The 15,567-nt window shown below is 42.2% G+C and overlaps 1 protein-coding gene across 1 annotated transcript in view; it reads right to left on the reverse strand.

Moving 5' to 3' along the window:
* The window catches only part of LOC134745105 (uncharacterized), a 49,493-nt gene that overhangs the window by 27,344 nt on the left and 6,582 nt on the right, over window positions 1–15,567 (reverse strand). Inside the window, exons 3-11 of the mRNA XM_063679046.1 lie at window positions 14,647–15,523; window positions 14,126–14,286; window positions 11,169–11,291; window positions 7,246–7,484; window positions 6,446–6,554; window positions 6,080–6,241; window positions 4,564–4,700; window positions 4,151–4,270; window positions 3,181–3,311 (exon numbers count right to left, since the gene is read on the reverse strand). Coding sequence (XP_063535116.1) covers window positions 3,181–3,311; window positions 4,151–4,270; window positions 4,564–4,700; window positions 6,080–6,241; window positions 6,446–6,554; window positions 7,246–7,484; window positions 11,169–11,291; window positions 14,126–14,286; window positions 14,647–15,523 — 2,059 coding nt within the window. The remainder of the gene's footprint in view (window positions 1–3,180; window positions 3,312–4,150; window positions 4,271–4,563; window positions 4,701–6,079; window positions 6,242–6,445; window positions 6,555–7,245; window positions 7,485–11,168; window positions 11,292–14,125; window positions 14,287–14,646; window positions 15,524–15,567) is intronic.

Below are 15,567 nucleotides of genomic sequence, written 5' to 3' on the forward strand. Positions count from 1 at the left end.
GCTCGGCGCGGCTCGTTGTCCTATCTAACTATACTATCACTACAGCTACAGTTACCCGCGCATCTTCTGGTTGATGGCGGAGGCGAGCGTGGTGAGCACGATGTCGGCGCCCTCGATGATGCGGCGCTCGGCGCGGCTCGTTGTCCTATCTAACTATACTATCACTACAGCTACAGTTACCCGCGCATCTTCTGGTTGATGGCGGAGGCGAGCGTGGTGAGCACGATGTCGGCGCCCTCGATGATGCGGCGCTCGGCGCGGCTCGTTGTCCTATCTAACTATACTATCACTACAGCTACAGTTACCCGCGCATCTTCTGGTTGATGGCGGAGGCGAGCGTGGTGAGCACGATGTCGGCGCCCTCGATGATGCGGCGCTCGGCGCGGCTCGTTGTCCTATCTAACTATACTATCACTACAGCTACAGTTACCCGCGCATCTTCTGGTTGATGGCGGAGGCGAGCGTGGTGAGCACGATGTCGGCGCCCTCGATGATGCGGCGCTCGGCGCGGCTCGTTGTCCTATCTAACTATACTATCACTACAGCTACAGTTACCCGCGCATCTTCTGGTTGATGGCGGAGGCGAGCGTGGTGAGCACGATGTCGGCGCCCTCGATGATGCGGCGCTCGGCGCGGCTCGTTGTCCTATCTAACTATACTATCACTACAGCTACAGTTACCCGCGCATCTTCTGGTTGATGGCGGAGGCGAGCGTGGTGAGCACGATGTCGGCGCCCTCGATGATGCGGCGCTCGGCGCGGCTCGTTGTCCTATCTAACTATACTATCACTACAGCTACAGTTACCCGCGCATCTTCTGGTTGATGGCGGAGGCGAGCGTGGAGAGCACGATGTCGGCGCCCTCGATGATGCGGCGCTCGGCGCGGCTCGTTGTCCTATCTAACTATACTATCACTACAGCTACAGTTACCCGCGCATCTTCTGGTTGATGGCGGAGGCGAGCGTGGTGAGCACGATGTCGGCGCCCTCGATGATGCGGCGCTCGGCGCGGCTCGTTGTCCTATCTAACTATACTATCACTACAGCTACAGTTACCCGCGCATCTTCTGGTTGATGGCGGAGGCGAGCGTGGTGAGCACGATGTCGGCGCCCTCGATGATGCGGCGCTCGGCGCGGCTCGTTGTCCTATCTAACTATACTATCACTACAGCTACAGTTACCCGCGCATCTTCTGGTTGATGGCGGAGGCGAGCGTGGTGAGCACGATGTCGGCGCCCTCGATGATGCGGCGCTCGGCGCGGCTCGTTGTCCTATCTAACTATACTATCACTACAGCTACAGTTACCCGCGCATCTTCTGGTTGATGGCGGAGGCGAGCGTGGTGAGCACGATGTCGGCGCCCTCGATGATGCGGCGCTCGGCGCGGCTCGTTGTCCTATCTAACTATACTATCACTACAGCTACAGTTACCCGCGCATCTTCTGGTTGATGGCGGAGGCGAGCGTGGTGAGCACGATGTCGGCGCCCTCGATGATGCGGCGCTCGGCGCGGCTCGTTGTCCTATCTAACTATACTATCACTACAGCTACAGTTACCCGCGCATCTTCTGGTTGATGGCGGAGGCGAGCGTGGTGAGCACGATGTCGGCGCCCTCGATGATGCGGCGCTCGGCGCGGCTCGTTGTCCTATCTAACTATACTATCACTACAGCTACAGTTACCCGCGCATCTTCTGGTTGATGGCGGAGGCGAGCGTGGTGAGCACGATGTCGGCGCCCTCGATGATGCGGCGCTCGGCGCGGCTCGTTGTCCTATCTAACTATACTATCACTACAGCTACAGTTACCCGCGCATCTTCTGGTTGATGGCGGAGGCGAGCGTGGTGAGCACGATGTCGGCGCCCTCGATGATGCGGCGCTCGGCGCGGCTCGTTGTCCTATCTAACTATACTATCACTACAGCTACAGTTACCCGCGCATCTTCTGGTTGATGGCGGAGGCGAGCGTGGTGAGCACGATGTCGGCGCCCTCGATGATGCGGCGCTCGGCGCGGCTCGTTGTCCTATCTAACTATACTATCACTACAGCTACAGTTACCCGCGCATCTTCTGGTTGATGGCGGAGGCGAGCGTGGTGAGCACGATGTCGGCGCCCTCGATGATGCGGCGCTCGGCGCGGCTCGTTGTCCTATCTAACTATACTATCACTACAGCTACAGTTACCCGCGCATCTTCTGGTTGATGGCGGAGGCGAGCGTGGTGAGCACGATGTCGGCGCCCTCGATGATGCGGCGCTCGGCGCGGCTCGTTGTCCTATCTAACTATACTATCACTACAGCTACAGTTACCCGCGCATCTTCTGGTTGATGGCGGAGGCGAGCGTGGTGAGCACGATGTCGGCGCCCTCGATGATGCGGCGCTCGGCGCGGCTCGTTGTCCTATCTAACTATACTATCACTACAGCTACAGTTACCCGCGCATCTTCTGGTTGATGGCGGAGGCGAGCGTGGTGAGCACGATGTCGGCGCCCTCGATGATGCGGCGCTCGGCGCGGCTCGTTGTCCTATCTAACTATACTATCACTACAGCTACAGTTACCCGCGCATCTTCTGGTTGATGGCGGAGGCGAGCGTGGTGAGCACGATGTCGGCGCCCTCGATGATGCGGCGCTCGGCGCGGCTCGTTGTCCTATCTAACTATACTATCACTACAGCTACAGTTACCCGCGCATCTTCTGGTTGATGGCGGAGGCGAGCGTGGTGAGCACGATGTCGGCGCCCTCGATGATGCGGCGCTCGGCGCGGCTCGTTGTCCTATCTAACTATACTATCACTACAGCTACAGTTACCCGCGCATCTTCTGGTTGATGGCGGAGGCGAGCGTGGTGAGCACGATGTCGGCGCCCTCGATGATGCGGCGCTCGGCGCGGCTCGTTGTCCTATCTAACTATACTATCACTACAGCTACAGTTACCCGCGCATCTTCTGGTTGATGGCGGAGGCGAGCGTGGTGAGCACGATGTCGGCGCCCTCGATGATGCGGCGCTCGGCGCGGCTCGTTGTCCTATCTAACTATACTATCACTACAGCTACAGTTACCCGCGCATCTTCTGGTTGATGGCGGAGGCGAGCGTGGAGAGCACGATGTCGGCGCCCTCGATGATGCGGCGCTCGGCGCGGCTCGTTGTCCTATCTAACTATACTATCACTACAGCTACAGTTACCCGCGCATCTTCTGGTTGATGGCGGAGGCGAGCGTGGTGAGCACGATGTCGGCGCCCTCGATGATGCGGCGCTCGGCGCGCGCCACGTCCTCGGGCCGCGGCTCCTCGCTGCCGTCGCCCGACCCCCCTAACTGGAACACACTCATTACAATGAATATCTGGGAGACCGAGCTTTGCTCGGAAAACCTATCAAAACTAAAAAATACGAGTTTTCCCAGAGATAAGACCTAGCTAGATCGATTTTTCGCCCCCGAAAACCCCCATACAGCAAATTTCATCGAAATCGTTAGAGCCGTTTCCGAGATCCCCGAAATATATATACAAGAATTGCTCGTTTAAAGGTATAAGATTACCAATTTTGAACCATGGGCCCATGGTTCAAAAGTTAAAGTTAAATTATTTCCAAAAAATATTCACTTAATGAAAAAATGTTTATTGAAGATCCCTATTCGTTTTAAAAGACCTATCCAACGATACTCCACATTGTAGGGTTAAAGCGAAAAAAAAAAACTTACACCCTCACTTTACGTGTAGGGGAGGTACCCTAAAACATTTTTTATTTTATTTTATTGTACGACTATCGGATTTATTGATTTATATATCCATGTCAAATTGCAGCTTTCTAGCACTAACGATCACGGAGCAAAGCCTCGGACAGACAGACAGCCAGCGGCCATCAACAGCGGAACCTTAAAAAACAGAAGTAATTCATGCTCATCGCATAAATATATGCCGCTGCTTGCCGGGATGTGAACCCAGGATCGCCAGAAGCATGATCAAAAATGTTAAGTACCTAATGAAATGCGAATTAATGATATTGCATATAATGGTCTAAAGAATGCGTGACAACGTGTTAGTAAGAAGGTTGTAAAAAATAATATCATACCTAAAATCAAAGAGGTTCCATGGAACCAACGAGTAGTTACAGGAAATGTGCCTCAGTTTGCTCTACAGCGACAAGTTCTGTTACCTGTGCTCTCTTGAGTGTGAATTGCTTGACGCGCTCCTCGCAGTAGGCGATGCGGGACGGATCTTTGGCATCGCGGCTCGCGCTTTTCCACATGTTGATTTTGGCAGTCAGTCTCGAGATCTAGGGACATTGTTGGCCTTTAAGTTAAGTATAAAAACGAGCTGAAACCATTCGGGGCGGAAATTTTTACCCGCATCTCGACGTCTAATTATACTTAAATTACTTAGCGGGTTGCAGTGACGGGTTCTAATTCAACTAATGGATTCACATATACAAATACAAACGTATATGAGAGGGCTCAGGCTGCACAAATCCCTTTGCCACGTTGTCTACCCTGTCGAACGCTTGGCTTGGAGATGTATGATGGAGATTCCAAGAAGCCGCTCATCTGTGACACGTGACTGTGGTAATACCTCCTCCTTGAGCGCGGGCGCTTGTTGGTCGGGCCGGACGCGCGCGTCGCGCTGCGCGAGCTGTTGTGAGCTGACGTCGCGCGCGCGCTGGTTCATCGCCTCGGCGCGGCCCACGCGCACCATGCGGAACCGCTCGTCTATGATACGGGAAAAACGACTAATTAATCGAAGAAAACAAAAATTCAGAAGCCAATATTTTTATCATACGAGAGATGCCTTTTAAGTTGTGTCGTTTGTAAAATCAAAAGACAATTGAAAGCTAGAGTACTATTTATTGTTTTTCTAGGAACTCGCCGTGATATTTAATACACTCTTTCATTCGGTCGATCCAGTTTTGAAAGCACTTATTCCACACCGATGTTGTGGCTCGAAATAGCCGTTTTGTATACGTCTACCGCCTCTTCTTGGCTCGATACCGTTAACCACGAAGACATTTCTTGATTTTAGGGAAAGCAAAGAAATCATTAGGGCCCAAGTCAGGGCTGTACGGCGGGTGGTCTAGAATTTCGACGTTTTGCTCTTGTAAAAAGGCAACTGTTTGCCGGGAGGTGTGTGAGCTGGCATTGTAATGGCGCAGTACCATACGATGTTTTCGGTTGATTTTTCGGAATTCACTTATAGCTTCTAGTAAGCAAAGTGTGATATACTGTTTTGTGATATTCTAACCCGATGGTGGCAACGTGTCCACTTTTGGCGACAAACGAGGTGATCATTGTTTTATTTACCTACTTCTTGAGCGTATGACTTATTTGGTCGGTTTCGGCTCGTTTTAGAACACTCAGACGGTGGATTGCTGTTTGGAATCTGGATCTTAAGCATGAATCCAAGATTCATCACCACTGACAATGTCACAAACGAGTTTTGAATCTCCTTGATCGAAATTTTTGTAGTTTTGCGGCACCATCTAATGCGAGCCATGTTTTGGTCGTCAATAAGTAAATGTGGTATCTGGCGAGATTTTTTTACACCTAGCTCTTCAATCGCGTTAAAATTTCAAATACCAGCGTTACACAGTCAGAAGGTATGATGCTTTGTCAATGAAAACAGTAGTTAGCTCTTTAAAGCACTGAAGTCGCGTTAAACCAAACCTCATTTAAAGTTATAGAAAATTAACGCACGAAAATTTTCCTATGAATTTTCCAGTTTCATAACTGACTTGTCAACTTTAACTCGACGCTGTACTAAAACGGTTCGGTCAATCATAATTCGTTTATTTGTTTTTGAATTCTTAATTCAAATAGTTTGATATATATAGGTATATATAAATATAAATATATACGATGGTAGTTTTTTTATAACTGTGAGATTTGCAAACGACAAGACTTAACAGGCGGCCCTCGTAGTTATTGCGAGGCGATTAAAAAAACACATAGCTAAATTCGAACTACTCTTCTACACTTCTATTCTATGTAAGCTTTTCGAACGATTAATCCCTCAACTGCCTCTCTCACCTTCCTGATATAGCGTCGGGGATTTCCAAGTGGATAAAGTGGACACAAATGAAAATAGAACATACTCTTGGGCAGCGTCTGCCTGATGATCAGCAGCCGGCAGACCAGCTCGTCGACGGCGGCGTTGCTAGTGGCGCAGATGAGGATCTTGCTGCGGTTCTGCAGCCGCCGCTCCGCCGGGTCATAGAAGTACGCCATCACCATCGCCGTGATCACCGCCGACTTGCCTGGTGGACGGGTTACGGGTTAATTACCACTATCAAAGAGTTATTAGATTGAACGTACCCTATACGCTTAATAATAAAGAATATTTGTGGCTTTCCATCAGAGAAGGGTCCTTATGCTTCATCTGCAATAAGAGCCTTTTTATCAGAATTTGAAGCATAAGCACCCTTCTGTGATGGAAAGCCACATTCAATTTCATTAGTCACCTGTGCCAGGAGGTCCCTGTACCATCTGTATGCGCGGCCTGTCTCCGAGCGCCGCCGACACGGACGCACTTACGGCCGCCTTTTGGCTGTCGTTTAGACCATTTACCCACTACAAACACAATATTACATATTATAGACACATTAATTATAGTACGTAGACGTAGAGTTTTACAATAAGGTTTACGACCTGTCAGTTAACAGTGTGGGCGATGGTACTATTATGATAGGTAGTTAAACTAGGACTGAACCTGAAAGGTAATTCATTTATAACTATATGTACAGTCGCCATCAGATATATCGGAGCGACCAAGGCGCTCACAAATATCTGAACACGCCTCTATTGTCCAGGCGCTAGAGTGCGTGTTCAGATATTTTGACCACCTCGGCCGCTCCGATATATCTGATGGTGACTGTACATACAATTGAGTAGAATTTACAATCCCACTGATTAGGAAGATGGGAATTTTAGGGTTCCGTACCCAAAGGGTAAAAACGGGACTCTATTACTAAGACTCCGCTGTCCGTCTGTCTGTCACCAGGCTGTATGTATCTCATGAACCGTGATAGACAAGACAGTTGAAATTTTCACAGATGATGTATTTCTTATGCCGCTATAACAACAAATACTAAAAACATAATAATATAAATATTTAAATGGGGCTCCCATACAACAAACGTGACTTTTTTGCTGTTTTTTTCAGTAATGGTACGGAACCCTTCGTGCGCGAGTCCGACTCGCACTTGGCCGGTTTTTTTAAAGTATGAATTATTAAATATGCAAAGATAACAAAACACGTTACCCTTGAGTTCATATTGCATTCCGGACGGTGTGGTATTTCCGGGAAATGTTGTGGCTCTGGCCTTAAAATGGCCTCGCTAAGTGGCGACTCCGCCAGGTACTCCATCGCTTCGAACAGAGTCAGTTCTTTCTGAATATACGCTAGGCTTTTCCCGATCATTACTTCGCCAGGGTGCATTGACCTCATCTTGTCAGTGAAAATTGCATGCAGATTTACTGTGAAACAAGGTCGTCTGTTATCTGAAAGGCGAACATTGATTACGAAAATTACTTGCAGGTTGTAGAATACATTAGTACACATGTTGTCTATTCCATATTAAAGGTTATAAAACTTGTTTGTCATCGCGATCGCCGGTAAAGATACACAAGATAATACTAAGGCGCAATTGGATAGCTGAAGTAGATGGTGCCGTACGGGCATATCTATAGTGATTATTATGTGGCATCTAGTGATGGGAAATTGCCGAGAATATTTCCGATTGAGAGAATATTCTCGGTAATGTTACGGAAAGATTCCCAAAACTGGCAATTTATCAAACAGCGCGTATTTTTTGTATAGAAACAAAGATAGATATAACTCCGTAATAGATGGATACAGTCTAAGGAAAAAACGTGCCTCGAAAATCACGAAAATTTGATTCTCGATCAGAGGGCGCCACTAGTTTTGGCCTACACTCGTATAGAGGGCGTTGACGGTTTCGTTTGTTATTTATAATTTTAACGCATATCAGTGAAACAACATGGGTCAAAATCATAAAAATAATTAATGCAAATTAAAAAAATCATTTATCCATATTTAAATACATTTTATCGTATTTATATAAATATTTATTTTTAGTTTTAAAGTGTGTCGTCAGATGGCAGTGAATTTACTGGGGTTACAAAATTTACTATGACAGTACCGCTCTAGTATAAGTTACTCTATGATAGAAACTAGATTTCTTCTAATGATAAAGTATTTTAGAAATAAGTACTTGAAATTTCATGAATTTTTCGTAATTTTCCATAAATTACCGTAAAATTCTCATAGATTGCAGGGAAATTTCCTTGGTAATTTATGTTTTATTATGGAAATATGGTCTATAAATAACATTTATGTATGTTGTTTCTCGCAAAACCATGCTTAAAAATGCATTTTTGTGATTGGCATATATTTAAGTGCTAGTTTTGTTAAATCAAATTATAATTGCATGTGAACGCATCAATTAGTACCCTCGATGAGAATGGTTTCTACGAAAGTTCATTGTTGAGGTCACATAATATCCCAAATTACCTAATGGCCTCAGTACTAACTTTTTTTGGTACAATAGTGGTACCGTCAAAAGGGCGTAACTGCCGTAAGTTTTTTAGATTTAATTTAACCTTTCTTTAGATTTTTGTATGATTTATAAATATTATACAAATATAAGAAAACAAAACAAATAAAGTTTAGCTAGAAAAATAATAAAAAACTCTAGGAAACTGTTGATTCAGGTTCATAATCTCTTAAGACTTTCGGTTCGATTATCTCCCAAAGTATTTATTTAAGCAAAAAATGATCTTAAATACCTTTAAATCATTTTTCAAACCCTATTGAATGATGGGGCACAAATTTATGTACGTTATTTTTTTATTAAATTTAAATTTTCAAAATATTCCTATCCCTAACATAGAAACCCTTTTAGGTAAGTATGTATTATATTTTCCATTTGTAATATTACTAATTGACTCTTTTGACGGCTCTACTCACTAAGAAAAGTGCAATACAATCATCAAAAAAATGTAAATTTCCCTATTTTTCACGTCGGGAGAATATTACGGAAATATTCTCAGTAAATTACGTTACCGAAAGTTTCCCGTAAAGGAAACTTTCCGCTCGCCCATCACTAGTGGCATCTAAGTTGCCAATCACTAAGAAACCATTTATCATAAAACAAAACCATGGTATCGTTCGACGACTTCTAATTCAACTGTCAAAACGGCGGTACACTGACATTCATATATTTATTGGTATTAGCAGAAAATAAACTGCACAAGTTATATATTTTTTTAAACAAACGTATTTTGCGGCTCCGTTGCTACCACGCTACGGCCTAGTAGGAAAATAGATAAATAAGAAAAATGTGGTATTCGAAATGTAGGCATCTAGTACTACTAGTAGTACTGGTAGACTAGTAATGGAGTACGCATCGCTGCATCTTTCCTAACAAAAAATTCTGCTGTTTTTCGAGGCGGACGAGCTAGCACACATATAAAGATACTAACTACAAATGCATCTTTTCCCCTCGTTACTACGCACCCATACTAAAACAATACTACAACAATAAGTTAACTTAGCACACTAATGCAGTAAAAAACGATATGCGGACACAATTTCATACTATCGGTGTAGGCGTAATCGAACCGATTAATAGGACTTCCAAGTGTCGGGATATTATCGTATCGATATAATTTTCTAGACGTCATAGACAGCGCCAGTTGGTACTGGAGGAATAGTTTAACAAGTAATTTACTGGATATCAAAATTACAGATATTGAAACTCGATTATTTATTGAAATAATTGTTGCTATAAACTAAAAAAAAAATTATTAACAAATTTTAATTTCAATTAACTTTAGGTGGATCTAAAGAGGGTACCTAAACTAACTGGGTGGAAAAGTCGAAACATGAACATCGAAAGTAGAAAATTTCGAGCAACTACTCGTATCTCTTTTAAGGGCTTATTACACTTATGAAGGATAGCCTTCGGACGCATATCATTGTATCGACCATACCCTCATCTCTACTTTAAAGTCTCCGGAGGGTCACGTCATCGTCATTAGACATTTCAAATAAACCTTGCAAATATAATTTTAAAGTCTCTTTTAATTGCAGTTAGGTTCATTATTCCAAAATACGAAATACGATTTTTTCGTAATTTTGTTTAAAAAATGCTAATATTATTATTATTATCGACTCTATTTCAAATACCTTTAGATTATTTCTTACAAAGCATGAAGACCAATGCCCTGTTTATCAAATGCTTGTAGCTTGTAATACAAGCGGAACTCACTTTGTGACAGCTTCTGTTGGAAAGGGATTTCCACTTGTATTACAAGCTACAAGGTTTTGATAAACAGGGCACAAGTCTCGTGGGGAGTGCCGTTTTTTACCACGTTTGAATTGTAAATCGATTGAAAAATGGATTCATTTGACGTGTGATGAAAAATATTATTTTTATAAAAATAATATTAGACCAATAAAAATAACTAAAATTACTTACAAATGGAATGATATACCATCTTTTTCTATGCTTGAAGTGGTTGATCGTTTATTACATGTGTTCACAGCACATGCGGGCATTTTTAGTTATCAGTGATCTGTTGCGCAGCGAGTGTGGGAATGTGCAATAATCGATTGTGACATTGTATTTACGTGACTTTTTGCACATTGTGCAAGTTTTTTTGGCAGAGGGGTAAGTTATTGAAACCGGCTCCAGTTATAAATGCTCTAAGGTAGGCATGCATCAAACATATGTTAGTAAGTACAATATTGGTATTTGATACCAATCGAGAATCGGCGCAGGTTTAGATGTGTCTCGTGTTAGGTCAGAAGCTTCTTTAAATCTTTACGTCATTGGTTCATGATAAGATTATGGAATAGCACTTGAATAATCAATTAAGGATTTATGCTAAGCTCTAACAGAACAAAACAAATGTTATTTTACAACAATCGCAACCGCAATGCCGTCATGTTGTTGACCATTTCAATTCTAAAAAAAGTCATGATGCTATACTCAAACTCTAAATATACTTTATTCATGTAGGCCTAGCAACAAGTACTTATGAATGGTAAATAATATGTACATGTATATTATCTTAAGCTAATTATCAGAGCAATTTATTGATGTTAATATTATTCCATAATAATATATATGAGAATGATAGTATATGTATAGTACTTACTTGGTTGTTGGACATTATTCACATAGAGAAATCTTGAATTCTTAGCATTTTCTGGTCCGAAATAGACAATCATTATGTCTCCCATTCTTGGTACATTTCTAGTTTCGGACCTTGGTACAGCAACTGAAATTAATCACAATGTTAATAGTACAGTCACGCTCCGTGATTGTTATGCCATTTAGGGTTCTAGCTAAATTGGACAGTCCATAGCGTAAGTATTGAACAACCAATTTAGCTAGGACCCTAAATGGCTCAACAATCGCGGAGCGTACCATACATTACGATACAAGTGCGAAAAATAGCAAATTCGCAACGAGTGGCGATAAATTAAAACATGACCGAAGGGTAATTTGACACGAGTTGCGAATTACCTATTCGCATATGTATCGTATTTACAACGTTTTACAGTACATATATGGTCCTTAAAATTTTCGACATAGTTGCATAATGAGCTAATTATCGACTAGTGCGGCAAAGTAGCACCATATGTACTGTAAATTACTCTTATCTGGTAGGGTAAACCGTATGTTAATTGCTACCCCAATAGTTTTAAGTGTGTATCCGTTGAAATGTGTATATCCGGCTTTTGAGCCCAAAAATTTATTGATTTTACATTTGAGACAAATTCATGCTTCGAGTTCGCTGATGCAGATGGCGGCTGGCGCTGTACATTAAGCGGTAACTCTGGTGGACTAAAGTTGACCTCTGATAATTCAGTGACCTCAAAATCTATGGCGCTCAAACTAGGACACCACACAAATTTTTCTTACACAATTAAAAATTCTTACATAACGCAATTCTAAAACTTTGGTTTCCTAGGAAAGCGGTGCCGTCATATAGCGACATGTGTAAAGTTCCACGGCGTCATAACACACCGTCAGCCACCAACGTCAAACCAAACGTATCCAGGAGACAAAATGGACGACCTTGATTTAGCTTTAATAATTTACTCAGAGGATGAACTATCATCAGAAGAGGAAAATAATCGTAGTGCGTAAAATCATTTATTCAAATCTCGTGGTACAGAAGTTGCATTTGAGATTTTAGTAGAAATTACTTCACCGCTATCAAGCAAAACGTTCACGAAACTATCGACACCGTTAAGGCCGTTCCATCGGTTTGCCGCTGTCTCTGTCACATTTCGCAAGAAAGAAAGGGAAAGATCATGCGCGCCAAGTGTCAATTTTGATCGAATTTTGTCGATTTTTATTTATTTTAAAAACGTTACCCTACAATATCGAAATTCAAAAGCTATGAAATTACTATTTAAGTTAAGATTGTTTTTTCTTCTTTTTTTGTTTATAGTATCACATAATAAATAACCGAGTAAAGTTGGATTAAAAGTCCGAGTTAGAGTTTACTTTGGGAATTAATTGTATCGAGCGAAGTGTATAATTCGTGCATCGGAAGCTATGATATTAAAGATAATATAGTCAAGAGCTACATATATTTTTTCCACGTCTACGAATATCAACGCCTCTTAGAAAAACAGGATCATAGGAGATTTTTCGCCTTCAGGCTCAGGGAACCGCCTTAACCTTTTGACCGCCAAAGACGGTAAATCACGTCGTCGACATTTTGTGCCACTCACGCCGCCGACGTCATTTGCCGTCCAAACTTAATTTATCAAAGACTCTTTAATAAATAACTATATTTCTTTGTTTGTATTTGCATTATTTTATTTTGCCCTTCTACTTTATTGTATAACTTTATTACAATTCAACTATGAATAGAAGGTTAAAAAAAACAACATTATGTTATAATACGACTTACCCAGTAAATAGCATAGCCAGCCACGCCAAAAACGGCACTTGACGTCGCCTAGTGATGTGACCGAGTCATGGAGGAATAATATTATTATATGAAAGTAACAATCTCCTAATAGAAATCGTTTCGCGCAGTTCCGACAAACACGCTAGCGCCATCAATAATAGATATGGCTTAATCCCATACATTTTGTAATAGGAGTTGTTTTTGCTAAAATAACTGCTATTTGTGCTGTTACGGTACTTGTTTTCGTGCTTAATTTAAACAACTTGGTTTGAAAGACGGTGGAAAGACGGTACTGACCTTTTGTGATAATGTAACCCCTTATGCATTTATTTTATTGTAACGATACTGCAGTTTGCTAATTAGTAGGTAATAATAATCGACAACGGGTTTGCACATCTCTGAGTAACGCGCGCTTATCAGTGTTCCGTGCGCCCATGACGGCACTTCACGTCCGATGCCTGACGTCACCACCAAGTAGTGATGTGGCATTATTGAGAGATTTGAGTGGAAGTTACAAGTACATTTTGATATTTAAATACGTTATTTAAAGGTTTTTAGTAGAGCTAAAAGCCAGAATTAGAATATTATATTGTAAAACACCTGTGTAGTGGTTCTTCTAATCTAAGTATGTCAAAAACGAAATCAGTGAAAATATCGATATCCTGTTTTGTAATCACTATTGTTCTCTAAGGTTTTATTTTGCTTCATTGCGGTGTCACGTCGAGTTACGTCAATGCTTGGCGTTCAAAAGGTTAAGACGGCCGTCATGCAAATGGCGGCACCGCTTTTTGACGTTACGGTGTCAATCACCGCCCTCGAGGAAACCGCGTCATTTGGTTTACATAGACAACGTTCTAGTGACGTCATTTACCGCTGTATTAAGGCCGCTATATGTGACGTTTTCAATCAAAAGGTACCACATTATCGCTTACCATAAGGACGAAAATTGCTTGAATTTTTATACGAAAAACCTGTCAGAGCCTCCTTATGGCAAGCGACAATGTCGTACCTTTTGCTTGAAAATGACCCGTATAACGGCACCGCTTTCCTAGGAAACCAGAGCTTAAGGGCTATAATCGCCTCGCCTTTGACAATGAAATTAAGTTAAATAGCAGACAACCTATATCCTTATAAAAGTTCATTTTTCAATTAAAAATCTACCTTATAGTTGGAATTTTACTTACTTTCTACAGTAATATTGAATAAGTCGTATACGCGTTCCTGAGGTGGTGGAGGTGGCAGTGAAGTAATTTTCATAGGGATTCCAGTGTTCTGATCCCTTACCCTCATGTAGCCCTGTGTTACACATTCCCAGATCTCCATCAAAAGCAGATCACCAACTTGCCTGTAAATGTTATATACATTGATTTAGGTTACAAACTGCCTTTTGATCACTACAAAGGATGCTAAGAGGAAACATTCCTTTAATAGGTTAGGACCTACCCGAGGGTGCGTTGCGTTGAGCTGGTAGTTTTATATGTATAATCTCACTATATGTATTTGTAATTAAGTTTCTCGACGACGCGTTGTGTCAGTATGGCCGAATGAGAAAAGTATACGAGAGTATAATGATGTGGTTTTTACTTCGCTAGCAAATGTGTTAAGCTGTCCTAAGCAAATTATTATCAGTTGCTCACATTCCACATACATCCATCTCATTTCATGGCAACTAAATGTTTTATCAAGCAAATTTTCATTAACTTACCCAACGTATTGACGATGATTATCAAATGCTTGGAAAATATTTAAGGGAATATTATTATGTCCTAATATTGGAGGCGGGTCATTATTATTAATCTGCTCATCTAGCCAATGTGGATTCCACCTCAGAATTTTGATTAAAGTTAACTTTTCTAAAGAGAATGACGGCATACGTCGAGGAGTGTCTACACGTGAAGTTTTTATAGAGCTAGTCTCTTCCAGTCTGTTTCCTGGCTCAATTTGGAATTCGACTATTTGAGGAGGTGCATCAGAAAAACGGACCGTTTTCTTTGCTTTTTTATGGGGCATGGGATCTACTTTTGATATTGGTTTCTTTGTTTCTTCACTTTCTGACAATGGTTTAAGGCTCTTAAGTGGTACCCGTGGGTCAGATGGTTTCTTAGTTGTTTTGGTTTCAACTTTTTTTGGCTCTTTAGTATCTTTTTCTTTTCGTTTTTTCGAGTTTTCAATGTCTTCGGAACGCGCCTGTCGGCTATGTGAACTTTTTCGAGATGTTTCCGTTTTCTTGCTTTTCGTTTTATGAGGTTTTTCTGGACTAGTTTTTCTTGCCATAGGTATTACAACTGCTTGCGCTACTTGTTCCTCTGCCAAGAACGCACCTCTGTTGGAAGACGTTTGTTTAACGTTAACCTTTGCTTTATTGGCTTGATTGTCCGAAATATCAGTTTTACTATAATTTATGTCTGTTTGTTTATCTTTATTAGCAATCTCCCTTAACTTCTTTCTTCGTTCTTCTTTTAGTGCATTACTAATCTGATTTTTAGATGAGGAGTGTTTTGATGACTTACTCCTATTTGAGGAAGAAGATGAAGATGGTTTTACAGAAGTAGTTCTTGATGATGTAGTAACTTTTGGTTTACCTATAAAAATAATAAATCGATAAATAAAAAATTGATTCATCTAA

Source organism: Cydia strobilella, chromosome 11 (assembly GCF_947568885.1).
Source record: "Cydia strobilella chromosome 11, ilCydStro3.1, whole genome shotgun sequence".
NCBI lineage: Eukaryota > Metazoa > Arthropoda > Insecta > Lepidoptera > Tortricidae > Cydia > Cydia strobilella.